This window comes from Podarcis tiliguerta, assembly GCF_965153285.1.
Source record: "Podarcis tiliguerta genome assembly, chromosome: 8".
NCBI lineage: Eukaryota > Metazoa > Chordata > Lepidosauria > Squamata > Lacertidae > Podarcis > Podarcis tiliguerta.
Window position 1 is genome coordinate 83,401,672 of NC_139541.1, and position 14,862 is coordinate 83,416,533.

General features: G+C 47.3%; 1 protein-coding gene across 1 annotated transcript; it reads right to left on the reverse strand.

Annotated features, from left to right (window-relative positions):
* Positions 1-629: 629 nt before the first annotated feature.
* On the reverse strand, positions 630-14,091 carry LOC310684411 (cytochrome P450 2G1-like). The gene is made up of 9 exons (XM_083455531.1): positions 13,596-14,091; positions 9,444-9,606; positions 9,187-9,336; positions 8,147-8,307; positions 6,850-7,026; positions 5,135-5,276; positions 3,484-3,671; positions 2,827-2,968; positions 630-1,301 (listed from the first exon to the last, which is right to left on the reverse strand). The coding sequence occupies exons 1-9, from the start codon at positions 13,773-13,775 to the stop codon at positions 1,120-1,122; spliced, it is 1,485 nt and encodes a 494-aa protein (XP_083311657.1). The 5' UTR covers positions 13,776-14,091; the 3' UTR covers positions 630-1,119.
* Positions 14,092-14,862: the final 771 nt, after the last annotated feature.

Below are 14,862 nucleotides of genomic sequence, written 5' to 3' on the forward strand. Positions count from 1 at the left end.
GGGTTTAAACTATTTTGATATGATTCTTGATCAATCCACACCTCTGCATCCCTGTTCCATTTCTCTTTCTTCACAAGTCACGTACACACTTAGACAGGCAGGCATCCTGGGTTATCAAAGATAGTGGGCAAGTTTCTTTGAAGTAGCTTTCTGATATGTTAATCTTAGGATGTTAATCTTAGGGCCAGGAAACAGGTCTCACATGAAGGTGATAATGATCGCTGTCCTCCTGGCCATCCTTCCATCCTCTCCTATATACTCCTGTTTGTGATCTCCGGAGTTTCTCTAGTCCTCTTTTATTTACTCTCAGATTATGGATGCATGCTCAGAGTAGTCTTTCTAGTTAAAAGAATTTCTTTTGATCTAACTTTGTCCCCACGTGTGGTTTGTTGAAATGCTCAGAAGAAATCTGATTGGTTCTTACGAACACTCTGTAAAAAGTTCTTTTGTGAATAAAACGACCTTGGACAGGAGGTGGAGAGAGAGAGAGATTATTATACGCACCCTTCCCAGAGTCTTGCTGGTTCAAGCCTCTATGTGTATTCTTATTAATCAGAGTTCAATCCTTCCTTTACTATGGGAATGCCTCACTTTTCTCGTGTGAACGCCACATAACAGGGACACCTGGCTTTATGCCCACTTTCCATCATGCTTTATTTGAAAGTCCACAGCCACAGGGCAAGAGCCATGGTTGGGGGTCTAGCATGTCAATTCTTGGGACCTGCCAGCGTATAACAACCGACAAGTCCAGAAGCAAATGCTGCAGGTTTTTTTCTTTTCTTTTCAGGCGTAAGGTCAAAGCTTAAACACACATTGCAAGGAGATGGGAATTCAAGAGGCACCAAAGTTCTTTGGGCTCAGTAGAGGAGAGGGTGGGAAGGGCAGCAACGGGGAAAGAAGGATGATAAATGCAGAGAGGCATAAATGCAGCCGAAGGAAGCCCAGTCCACAGGTAGGAACGAGGCCTAATTTGAGAGCAAAATCTTGAAGCCGCCCCTTACAAAAGCCCTTGGGCGAGGGCCAGGAAAGGGAAGAAGACCTCTCGCCTCTCCCTGAGCAGCCAGAGAGACCAGCTTGTGCAAGAGCACAGTGGCAGGGGAGGAAAGATTTGGTCTCCACTCAACGCGGGACGATGCAGAACTTGTAGAAAGGCGGGATGGTGGCAAAGCCGCTCTCCTGGGGGGTTGTGTCAATGTCCTTGGGGTCCACAAGGGGCTTCAGCCGGAATCTCTGCAGGGTGGTGGTGAAAAAAAGGAAGAGCTCCATTCGGGCCAGCGTTTCGCCCAGACACACCCGTTTCCCTGCAAGGCGAAAGGGAGAAGAATCAGCAGGGAGGGAAGACATGGGTTTTGGGGTCAGAGGCCAGGTTTAGGTCAAGTCCAATGTCCTTGGGGTATGAATAGAACAGCTGGAATCCATGTGAATGGAGAGAGGGGAGCTTTCCTCTCTTATAGGACTAAAACCCTGCTGTTGTTTTGGCAGATCTCCTTGTGTGAGTGTCATCTAGTGAAACTTAGGGACAGGAGATCTAGGATGGCCAAAGGAAGTATTTCTTCAGACTGTGTCTGTAAAATGGGCTTATAGATTCATAGAATCGTAGAGCTGGAAAGGAACCAATCATCTCCCCCACCCCAACCCCAGACTTGTCCCTTACTTTGACCGACCAAAGTTGGCAGCCCCACTTACAACCAATACTTCCTTCCAGCAGATTTTGCCCATATATTTCTTATTAACATCTCCCCATTCCGTTGCACATTTATTTATGATGGTGCGTGTTAGGAAGTAGGGTATGTGTAAACACTACTAATGACCAAGTAAAAGCCACAGTGCAATGAAGGTTTGTTTTCTGTAGGAGACCCAGGTTCTCTGTTAGTTTCTCTTTGTTGCCACTGTGCAGTTCTTGGAGTCACAAGACTCTGTTTACATTCCAGAGATTCCATATTGTTGGAAGTCTCACGGGAGATGGATGTGACGTTACTGGTTTCCTGTCCCTTTGTTTTTTGGTTGCTCTCTGCTCTCACAGAGAGAGGATATATTTCTTTTCTGTCTGCGTAGCTTAGTAATAAAACTCTTAGCATGTAGCTCATGCTATCTCAGCTCGTTCCCTGTGTTGGATACTCTGTGGAATGGGGAACGTGCTTGGAGCCTTATTATTAGAGGCTCAGGTTGTTAATTACGTCGGAGAAGGGCTATTCTGGAAGAGTCGCTTGGTTGAACGCAAGTCCGACATTCACAACTTGAAGGAGGAGGGGATGGGGAAGGTTCTCATTTGCAAAAAAAAAGTGTTTAAGACAGGCTTCCTCAATCTCGGCCCTCCAGATGTTTTTGGCCTACAACTCTGATGATCCCTAGCTAGCAGGACCAGTATTCAGGGATGATGGGAATTGTAGTCTCAAAACATCTGGAGGGCCAAGGTTGAGGAAGCCTGGTTTAAGAGGAGGCCTCGCTCCAGTATACCTGAAGGAGCATCTCCACCCCCATTTTTCTGCCCGGACACTGAGGTCCAGTGCCGAGGGCCTTCTGGCGGTTCCCTTGCTGCGAGAAGCCAAGTTACAGGGAACCAGGCAGAGGGCCTTCTCGGTAGTGGCACCTGCCCAGTGGAACACCCTCCCACTAGATGTCAAAGAGGAAAAAATCTACCAGACTTTTAGAAGACATCTGAAGGCAGCCCTGTTTAGGGTAGCTTTAAATGTTTAATAGGTTATTGTATTTTAATATTCTGTTGGAAGCAGTCCAGAGTGGCTGGGGAAACCCAGCCAGATGGTTGGGGTATAAACAATAAAATTATTATTATTATTATTATTATTATTATTATTATTAATCTACCTGAGGAGAATGGCATGAAAGCGTCGCTCTTCTTGAAGCGCCCATTCTCATCCAGGAAGTTCTCTGGGTTGAAAGCAAAAGGGCTTTTAAACTTCTTGGGGTCGAACAGGACAGTGTGGAGCACAGGGTAGATTTCTGTCCCCTAGGAAAAAGAGGGAGAGAATATTGAGATCAGAATTGCAAAGATTCAGGGAAAGTCAAGAGAGAGAAGCTCTCCACCTCTTCTCTCAACTGGTGGATTGCCAGCCACATTCGACCACCAGCCAACTCCTCCCTGTGACATCTACAGACTGCCCTGCCTGAATGCGAAAGCACCACGTGGGTAGCTGACCCACAGAAATCTCATGCTTTCTGGTCAAACGGTCAGTTGATCTACAGCTCCCCGTCCCCCCACTCTACAGAAGCATCACTGTGGGCATCCGTCTGGGGTCAGGGAGGCATTCCACCTCTGGCTGTAGTTCAGCTTAAGCCAAGAGGAGGTCCAGCCTTGTCATTAGGCAGAGTGAGCCAGCTGCTTCAAGCGGCATGTCTGGAGGGTGAGGAATAGAGGCCAGGTGTTGGAGGGCAGATATGTCCCCATCATAGCTGTCAAGCATCCCTTATTTGGCGGGAAAGTCACTTATCCCATCTTTATTCCCTCTGCCCCACAACTGATACCTTAGGGATGATGTAGCCTCGGAATTCAGTGTCGCGCATCACAGAGTGGGCCACGTTCATGGGGATGAGGTCACTGACCCTCTGCACTTCGTGGATGACAGCGTCCACATAAGGCATCTGGCTCCGGTCTTCAATGTTTGGGGCACGGTTCTGGCCAATCACTTGGTCAATCTCCTGGTGCATTTTTGCTGTCCAATGCATTTAGATCAGAGAAGGGTCAGAAAATAGGGACCACGAGGGTCATCTAGCCCAACCCGCATTAATGCAGGAATCTTTGGCCCAACATGGGGCTTGAATCCATGACCCCGAGTCTCGTAGTCCGCTGCCTGAGCTATCCGTTTACAGTGGTACCTCTGGATGTGAATGGGATCCGTTCCGGAGCCCCATTCGCAGACACGATGGCGCATCAGCGCAAGCGCGGGTTGTGTTTTCCCGCTTCTGCAAATGCACGTGAAGTCATTTCGAGCATCTGCGCATGTGTGAGCGGTGAAACCCGGAAGTAACACGCTCCGTTACTTCTGGGTTGCTGCGGAGCGTAACTTGAAAATGCTCAACCTGAAGCCCATCTAACCCCAGGTATGACTGTACTTAAGATTTCTAGCACCAAAACGTAGTTCAGTTTTCAGCTTGAACCTAGCTAAATGTTTCTTTATTTCTCCAGACTCAAGGCAGCTTGCGCAAATTAAAACAAGACAGGTGTAAAAAAAAAATTACAAAAAGCTGAAAGCATATGAGAAGGTAACCATTTAATAAATGATTAATTCTGCCACGTGAGCGAGATGAATAAACACCCAGCAATAAAAGATAATGGGAGAGGATTTACCCCAGCAAATTATTTATCACTCCTGTTATACAAAAATCTCCAAATGGGTCCGAACTTCAGTGTCTAGAACTCCTGGTAGAGGACAAGGACCTAGAGATCACGCTAAGGGGGCCAAATTCTGTGCGACTACCATAAAACTTAGGGAACAAGCTGTACTACCAAAATGATTAAGGTTTTAAATGACAATTTTAGGTTATATTTTAGTGATCAAGATTTAATATATATTTTTAACTGCCCCTGTATATGAATTGTCTCTGTTATACCCAACTGCAATTCAATGTATTCCTGCTGCGTTTTATGATTTTTCTGATATTGTAAGTGAGCCAGAACTGGTCTGTGACCGTAATAATAAAATTCAATTCAATTCAATAATTAATTCAACTCAGATGGAAATAAACAATCCTTTAAAAACCCCAAGTTTATTAAAATACAGGGAATAAAAACAGCATTTATAAAAAGCCCTGCCGGGTCAGGCCAGAAGTATATCTGCCTCCAGCAGTGAAAGTACAACATAGCCATTGTGATTAAGAGCCATGGTTTGTCTTATTCTCCATGGGTTGGTCTAGTCCTCTTTTTAATCTGTCCCAGTGGACATCACAACATCTTGTGTCGGTGAGTTCCATAGTTCATCACTGTGTTATCTCCCAACTTTCAGCTTCACTGGATGGCTCTGTTGGGTTAGAACTGTTCCTGCCCACTTTCTCCACACCAAGCCTAACTTTACACACCTCTCTCGTATCTCCCCTTACTTACTCACCCCCCACCCCCCCAGCAGGCTAGGTTGGGCTTCAATCAGCCTGGCGTCAGTGTGCTGTTTCCCTTCCTTACCTTGCACTTCGGGGTGTTTCATCAGAAACAGAAACCCGTATCTCAGGGTGGAGCTGACGGTCTCCGTCCCAGCAAAGAACAAATTGAGTGTGGTGAGTTCTAGGTTCTTGGTGTTGAATTCGCTGGATGGGTTGCCTTTCTCCTGAAGACAAACAGGAAGCCAATGTCATCAGGATTCCCCCGTGGGGGTGAGACGGAGGGGGAGGTGGTTTCAGGGCTGCTGCCTCTGTTATAGTCCTTTTATGGAAGAATGACGTCACTTGTCTGATGGGGGTGAAGAGAAACTAGGCAAGCTGGACACATGTCTCCCCATCAGATCATTAATGATAATGGTGATAAATTTATTATGCCCCACACATCGGACTGGGTTGCCCCGGCCGCTCTGGGTGGCTTCCAACTAAAATACGGAAAACCAACAACAACCAGTGAAAGCTTCTCAAACTAGGGCTGCCTCCAGATGTCTGTGAAAAATTATATAGCTGTGGAACTCTTTGACGTTTTCCAGGAGGGCTTTCCATGGGGTGGGTGTGACTACCAAAAAGGTCTTCTGTATGTTAGAATTCCTGCTCTGTGATTGCAGTCATGGGATTGTTGTCTATCACATGACGGTGGATGTTTTGACTCCACAGAGTGGGAAGTGACGGAGACAGGATGTTTGTGTTCCTGTGTTCCGTGAAGTGGGACTGTTGTCCTTTGTTCTTTTCCTTTTTGCTGTCTGATGCCAGAGAAAGAGGGAGCCGTTTTGCAGTGCTCCGTGTGTGTTTATATGTAAATAAAGTAGATTAGCCAAAATGCTGAGTTGCTGAGGTCTGTCACGCGAACTGGAGTTGCGGGCTTCACAGCCCCACCACGTGCACGGTGGATGGAACCCAGCCCCCGTGCAATTGGGGGCGATTCCCGGCCGCTTCACCTCCTGGCCAGCCAAATCGGCTGGCTCTGGGGGTGTGGCCTGCCCTATTTAAACCAGGACGTGGCCAGGGATCTCCCTCTTTGCCACCTGCCACCTGTTCCTGCTTTTCCCACCCTACCGCCCTATAAGGTTTTTGACTTTGCTATGGACCTTGGTTGGTCGCCATTGAGCAGCCTGGTAGGAATTTTTCCACCTGGCAAATTGGCACCAGCCACTTGGTTTTCGCCTACTTCGTAGCAAATCATCACAACTTTCTTGGTATTGGCGGTTAAGCATTGGTATTGCTCTGTAGATGGAAGAGGGGAGGTAGCGCCATCACCTGCCCCACATATTGAAGGGCAGTCTGATAAAGGATTCTGGGGGGGCGTGGCCCTGTCCGAAGCCTGAGGAGGTGAGGGCCTAAGGCACGCCCCCTAGCGGTGACCCCGGAGGAGTTCCCAGTTGATGTGCATCAGCAGGACTCCCCCTACTGGTGGTTAACCCTTCCCAGACTTCTAGCGGACGGGCTGAAGCTGGATACAGTCTGTTAGGAGCAATGCCTAAGCCAATACCACTCATCACCTGTAACCATCACCTGCACACTCTAGGTTCACCAGTGACTGAAATGGTGGCACACCTGATCATGAAGCATTTGCAAAGTGTATTATTAGCAAGGTGTGTGTTAGCAAGCAGCAGAATCTGCAGAGCCCCTGTGGCAGTCCAGAGATTGCATCTCTTTCTAAGTGATGCGCGACTTAGTGAGCCTTGTGTGAACCCTACAGCTCCCTGTGGAAATCCCACCTCATGTCATAGGCCAGCAGGTTACCTTTTCCATCTGGATGAGGAAGCAGTCAATGAAGTCACGAGGGGCATTGAGGTCAAGGGTCTCCTTGTTCTTCTTCACTCTCTTGGCAATGTAGGCTCTCATGTCTTCCAGAATGTCATAGATCTTGGTGTGTGGCCCTGGAAAGTACTTCAGAATGCTGGCATACATGTCATAGAACTGCATGAAGAAAGAAAAGGCACCGGCACATAGCTGTCAACTTACAGATTTGAAAATAAGGGACCAGCAGCCTCAAAAATAAGGGTTCGGCAGCCAAAATAAGGGATTTTAGCCAACCAGCTGAAATACGAAGTTAAAAGGGACCAGATAATTTGGGAGAGCAGCGCCAGTTTTTGGCCCTTTGTTTCCAGAGGTTGCTGCTCAAGACACCAGCTGATGAAACACTGCAATTAAATAACTACAAGCAGCCACCACTTTTCGCGCAACACGAAGTCTAAGCTACGAAGATGCTGCTGCAGTTCTGTATCTTTTCTCTCGTGCTCCATCTGTAGCTCTCAGTTCCATCAGGCAGGGCGGGAGGAAGGGGGGGGGGGAAATAGTGCCTGAAGTAAACCCACAGGTCAGACCATCTATGCTAGTCTACCACTACAAATCTATGTGGGAAGCGCTTGCGGTCCTTCCTCCCCTTTCCCCCTCTATGGTTAGCCCATGGAACACCTGCCCGTGGCTCCGCCTTCTCCTCTCTCTGAACTGCTTTCTCTATGGCTGCCCTCGCTCTCCTCTCAAGGCTCCTCAGTCCTGGCGGGGAGGGGCTCCTGGGGGCCGAGGCTGGTGAGAAGAGGCTGGAGGGGGTCGGGCCGGGCAGCCAAGCAACACAGTTTGAGCCTCCCTCCTCCCTGGCCGGCAGGGAGGGAGGGAGAGGAGCTGCTTCCTTTGAAACCCGGGAAATTTAAGGGACATCATCAATAAGGGACAGCAGCGGGACACAGCGCTGGGAGAAGGGACTGTCCCGCCAAATAAGGGACGGTCGACAGCTATGCACCGGCAGCTGACCAGGAATGCCTCCTGAGGGTCAGGAGACTTCCTTGCAAACCAAGGAGGCCCCACTAGATGATACGTAGCTGTTATAAACTACGGCTGGCTTTCAGACCCTTGTCTAGCCTCGTGCCCTTCTGCTCTCCACATGAAGTTAGACTCCAAATCCCATCAGGCACAGAGCACAGCCCGCAAGGCCAGCACTCAGGGATGATTAAGATGGTGGGAGCTCCATTCCAACAATATCAGGAGTGTGTCTGATTGGGAAATGGATTCGTGCTCTGTCTGCTTTGAGACTGGGTACCTGAGACCAGGCGGTGCTCATCTCCCGGAAGCTGTCATTCATCATCTGCATCAGGGACTGGAAATCCTTGTCTTCGTAGTCAAAGCGGTCGCCAAAGACGATGGAGCAGATAACGTTGGAGACGGCGCGGCTGAGGGTGAAGGTGGGGTCGAAAGGCTTCTCTGCAATGCGAGAGCAGAGGAAAAGAAGGAAGAGGCATTGTGCTGAAGGGGCCAAGATATCTTGGGAAGTGTGAGGAACTGTGGAACACCTGCAAAGTCCTCTCCCAAACTATTCTCAAAAGATCATCTGCAGTCGCTACCCAGAACTTAAGATACCTACTGCTGACCAGGCTACTAGAAGGAAGACCTTCGCTGGCTATGGAGCAGCCTTCCCAGAGAGCTCGCTCAGTGCTATCATTATGGTCTCTCTTTTGTTGCATCTGGTGAACGCCTTTTCACTCACCCAGGCCTTTTAAACAATTTGTGCTTTGGCTCTGGGCCTCCCAACCATGTTTCATTGCATATTTGCTACAGAGAACTATTCCTAACTCTGCTTTTATTGGATAATAGTATTATGCATGTTAGGGATGCGGGTGGCGCTATGGGTTAAACCACAGAGCCTAGGACTTGCCGATCAGAAGGTCGGCGGTTCGAATCCCCATGACGGGGTGAGCTCCCGTTGCTCGGTCCCTGCTCCTACCAACCTAGCAGTTCGAAAGCACGTCAAAGTGCAAGTAGATAAATAGGAACCACTTTGGCGGGAAGGTAAACGGCGTTTCCGTGCGCCGCTTTGCTTCGCCACATGACCCAGAAGCTGTACCCCGGCTCCCTCACCCAGTAAAGCGAGATGAGCGCCGCAACCCCAGGTAAAGGGACCCCTGTCCATTAGGTCCAGTCGTGGATGACTCTGGGGTTGCGCTGCTCATCTCGCTTTACTGGCCGAGGGAGCTGGGGTACAGCTTCCGGGTCATGTGGCCAGCATGACTAAGCTGCTTCTGGCGAACCAGCCTGGTGGGACTGAGCTCCTCCTCTTCCCTGCCCTTCACTTGGGCTACTCACCTTTGGTCTTATGAAATTCCTCCAGCAGAAACTGGGCTTCCTCTCGGATCCGATCCTCAATTGTTTTTTTCCCCATGCCAAAATTCCTTAGGACGGTGAGTGAGAAGCGTCGCAGCTGCTTCCAGCGCTCTCCCTCAGAAAACACCACCCCTGCAGGTATGGGGAGGAGAGAGGGGAGAAGGTTTGAATAGCAGCCAGGAAACAGCAGACACAAGACTCCTGCGTTGCAAGTCGGACCACCCTGGGTTCCTCCTCACCATAACCATCAAAGGTCCTTTGCAGCGTGGGGTTGGTTTTCCTTCCACTAAATTCTTCCGCCTTGTCTATCAGGGCCTCCTTCACAGCTTCATGTCCACAGAGGACCACAATCGGGCGATTTCCAAAGTAGACGGTGAACACTGGGCCATATTTGTCGCGCAGCTGCATAGGAGAAAGGCGAAGGGCTACTTTTTAAAATTTAAAAAACAGAACAGTCTTTAATCCACTGCTTCTTTTTCTTACAGTTCATTGGCACTCTTACAAAAGCCGACAGCATAAATGCTGGAATCAGGCTGGGCCTTTGTCTGATCCAACAGATGAATATGTGAACATTCATCTCTGTGTGAAAATATGTTCACTGAATTCCCTCAGACTCTTATTTTGTGGGAAGGAGAGATACGCCAGGCAGGAGGCTTTCGGCACATGCTCAGAGGGCCTCTACCTTCCACCAAAATGCACTTTATCAAGCAAGGGGACAAAATGCATGAAAGCAAGTTTCCATTCCTGTTTTGATAAAATTTTGAGACTGGTATGTCTCACACAGACTGGCTCTGCAAGTGTCAAGATGCTCGTGGGACAGTTCTGCAAGGTTCAGTGTCATTTCTGACTAAACCCTCTTGTGGTGTGTGGACAGAATTGGTTTTAATGTTGTCTTTTGAAACGCCTCTGACCCAGAAGGCTCTGAAACGTGACTCTAGGCTGAAAATGCAATTCTAGGTTTTATCCACAGAGGTTTAGTATCCAGATCAAGGGAAGTCATAGTCATTTGGTGGGTGAAGCTCCGTAGCCGACTGCATGCTTACTATTGGCTCCACCCCCCTTATATTTGTTGGAAACACGCCCGGGAAGGCCATCAACTACCCAAGACTCAAGGGTATCTCTCCGGTGGTCCTCCTTGGCTGTTTAGTCTCCAGATCAAGGGAAGTCATAGTACTGCTTTATTCCACCTTGTTCAGAGCCCACCTGGAGTCCTATGTCCAGTTTAGGGCACCACAGTTGAAGAAGGATCTTGACAAGCCGGAAGGCATGCAGAGGAGGGCACCCCCTTTCTCCGCCACCAACCACCAAAACACAAACAGTGAACTCCCCCCCCCCCCGGCGGCTGGGTTAAAAGTTGATTTTAATAAATTGTCAATGATGTGTTTAAATGTGAAACCTAAAAATCAACTAGAAGCCTCTAAATTATTGGGTATTCCTATAGCAAATCAGATGGTGAAATGTTTAGGGGTAAGGATAACTAAAAACGTTTGCAGGCTTGAACTGAAATGTTTTGTAATGTAAATATAAGGAACTGAGTTACCGATAACAAGGTGAAATACCGTAATAAGATAGAAGGTAAATAAGTGATTATAGAAATGAGAAGAATATAGAAATATGTGTGGATGTCAGAAAAAGGGACGGAAGGAGGTTGATGCTCTTATAATGTATTAAGCTATAGAATTATGTAACAAAATGTGAATATGAAAAAAGTGGAAAATTCGATAAATATTACTTGAGGGGAGGAAACAAAATCCTCCCGCCACCTGATTCATTTCTCTTTGCCGGGGAAAACAAGACCTCCAACGAGCTGCCGTGAGGATCCTGCTATTGAACAAAAAAAGTAAGAGTACAAATATTTAAATAAATGGAGACATTTATGAAATATGATGCCAGCAACACCTGAACAAAAAGCCTATGTTGACACACCAGTATTTCATCACCAAGGAAAAATAGCTTAGCATTGAAGGGGGGGTGTTGCTTAACAATTTCCACTGTAATGCGCAGTTCTTGCTCAAAGGCAGAGCAAATGGTTAAAGCCAAGCTCAACCCATCTCCTAATCCATCTCCCAACCTCAATTCCAACCCACCTCAACCAACCCTCTCAACTCTCCTGTCTCTCTTCAAATCCTATCCTTTTAAATGCTCCCTCCTGGAACCACGGCCAGTCAGAGGCTGCCGTTCATTAACCATTTACTGGCAGGGAAAGAAAGAAATGCTTATTGATCCAACCGGTCCAGCAAAACACAACGTTTTCGTCACACATGGTTTCGAGTCCCATGTTGGGCAGAAGATCCCTGCATTGCCAGGGGTTGGACTGGATGTCCCTGGTGGTCCCCCTTCCAACTTTACAATTCTAGGATTCTATCCAGATTTAGAGTCTCCAAAATGCTGCCTGTTGTTTTTTAGTCGTTTAGTCGTGTCTGACTCTTCATGACCCCGTGGACCAGAGCACGCCAGGCACTCCTGTCTTCTACTGCCTCCCGCAGTTTGGTCAAACTCATGCTGGTAGCTTTGAGAACACTGTCCCACCATCTCGTCCTCTGTCGTCCCCTTCTCCTTGTGCCCTCCATCTTTCCCAACATCAGGGTCTTTTCCAGGGAGTCTTCTCTTCTCATGGCCAAAGTCTTGGAGCCTCAGCTTCAGGATCTGTCCTTCCAGTGAGCACTCAGGGCTGATTTCCTTAAGAATGGATAGGTTTTATCTTCTTGCAGTCCATGGGACTCTCAAGAGTCTCCTCCAGCACCAGAATTCAAAAGCATCAATTCTTCAGCAGTCAAGCCTTCCTTATGGTCCAGCTCTCACTTCCGTACATCACTACTGGGAAAACCATAGCTTGAACTATACAGGCCTTATAGTTAAATGCTGTTTAGTTAAATGCTGCCTACCAGGATGTAAAACAGGTTGGAAAGTTTAAAAAGAAGGGGAGGGTTGTGAAAGATGTAGGATTGCTGTTGAGTTATTTAAAAAGAAAAAGAAGAAATGCTTTCGGAAGTTAGCAAGAATCATGCTTAGCTTGCTGAGTGCTGAAAGTGCACCTCAACATTTGGTCCTCACAACAACCTTGCAAAGGTAGACAAGTGGATTTACTAGTGTTACTTCTACTCGCAGTAACGCTCTTTTGGCACCTCCACTTTCCCCAGGAAAACCTGCTCTTTAACGCTGAATCGGAACAAACAGCAATTTGGGTTTTTTGAGGATTGCAGTTTGCTCGATTCCGTAGTAAAGAGCGGGCTTTCATGGGGAAAGCACCAGGGCAAAATAGGGAAAGTGTTCAAACAGGGACCTTTCAAAAACAGACCTGTGCCAAGAAAGGGCAGCGCAAAGGTAAGAGTGGGTGAGTCCTAACAGGGTTTTTTTGTGTCATTTAACCAAGCTGGCATCAGGCAAACGGGTGAACATATGGATCCAAAGAAAACAGAAGCAAAAGATTACCAAGTGTGTCAACTCTCCTTTTTTAAAAAAATTAAATTTAATGCAGTCTCTGCAAAAAATAAGCAAACATAGCATTGAGTTTATAGTGTCCTTTTACATCATCTTAGAACATGAATGGGTCATTGTAGGCTGTCCACAGACCTCTTTGGAAACGGGTGGGAGAAATTTGCTATCTACTTCCCTTGTGTATGAAAAGAAGGGGAGGCAGGTTTCATCCAAGGTGTCTCTCTTCATAAGAGCTTTTGGACGGACAGGGCAACCGTCATCTAATCTACGCAACTAGAGGCAGGCAGGCAGGCAGGGATACAAGAAGAGAGATGGAGGAAGGTGTTTTGGTGAGAGGCAGAGAGACAGGAATATCCAGAAAGCCACAAAGAAGACACAGAGACGCTTAGTTGGGGAAGCACTGGTTTTTGAGGATATTCCTGTGCAAGAGAAAGGGTGGAGATGGAAGAGGAGAGAGATGGAGGCAAACTGATGCCTCCGTGCATCTCAACTATTTGAATTTCCCTTTGACTCCTGGGTGCTCTGTTCCTAGAAGGGCTAAGGGAGAAATCTGGTTCCGCTTTCATTAGAAGGCTAATCTACCAACCTTTCACTTTCCAAAACCATGCACAAACTGAAGCACACGGATCCAGGTTCTGCAACGCAGATCTCCAGCCAGACAATGACAAATGAAGACACCACAGGACAGGGTGCATGCAAATGGAAATATTCAGGGAAATCACTTGAAAAAATGTGCACATTAGTCAAAAGGGCATGCGAGGGGGAATGTGTTTATAAGGAGACATTTGCACTAAAACGCTGGTAAATTTCCACGAAGATTTCTTTTTAAAAAAAATAGTTTGCAAATTTCTCCAGAAATACTGAGAACTGAATTTAAGGTTGGAAAACTGAGAAGCAGAGAACCAAAACTGACTGCGCTTTCTGCCCCTGGTTCCCCGAGGCAGTCAACTCACCCTGAGGAGGGATTTCAAAGTTTCTGATGACTTGATCTGCAGGAAATTTCCAATCACGGGGAGCGGCATGGGTCCGGGGGGGAGCTTCCCATGGCTCGATAGGCTCCTCACTGCTGCAGAAACGAGGAGCCAAGTCAGGCAGATGACAAGGAGGACAGTCACAATGCTGGCCAGGTCCATGATGGAGGTCACTACCAGTCTTTCGCAGTGCAGACAACTGTCTCATTTTGACAGGGTTCTAGATACTGAATCAAGGCTGGATTTGGCCCCACCTTCTGCCTTATGTAACTCCACAAGGCCAACCTGTTGAGAGCTTTAATCCCAATAACCCTATGCCAAAAGTTAATCATCTATTTCCTGGTTATCAGGATTGTGAATATTTGTTCCAGGAGCACGAGAGTTTGTGTGCACATTCTTCGTGATGTGGGTAAACAATTTCCATGCCAATCGACTTTAAACTTTTTTTATCTAGTGTTTTCTAGTCAAAAGTCACGTTGTCCGCTTTTGAGCTCTCCTGATAATTGTTTATTGCTTCCAAAGTTGTTATGAAATTTTATTTTTTGACGGTGATTGCAAGACTAAAAGCCTCCTTTGAGTGGGGGGGCTGGAAGGAACAAGGATTGGCTGGAGTAGAGAGCGAAGCAGCCAGAATCCGAGGAAGGTTGCTCATGGTTAACGTATTCTATGTTACAGCTAAATAAACACTTGTTTTCAGCTTGCAGTTTCCAGCTTTCTTCACTAATACAAGGAACAACACAAGGGTATCAAAAATGTGGCCAGCTAACTAAAACACAGCATACAACAGCTGCATCTTCCAGCAGGGATTTAATGGTAAAAGATTTCTACATTGCAGAGGGTTGGCCTAGATGCCCTTAAGAGTCCCTACAATTCTATGATTCTGTGTGCATAGGCCTGGGCTGCAAAACTGCATTTGAAGAAAAACAACAAATGTAGCCATTGGCAAGAAAGTCAAGGGAATCCCACAGAAGTTAAACAATTCTGGAACTAGCAGTAAGATTTATTTGTAGGAGTGCAAATATCCACAGTGTGGGGTCAGGTGGGATTACTATGAGGAATTATAAAATATGCATCAAGCCATTGTGTCCACGATGAATGCATTGTGTTGACTGGGTTTGATACACTGACAATAATTTCTGATCAAATCCCACAACCCTCTGCATCTCTGGCCATTTCCTCTACTGCTCATTTCTCTTTCTTGACCAGTCACATACACAGCCCAGTTGCTTTGCCAGGCAGGCACCCTGAG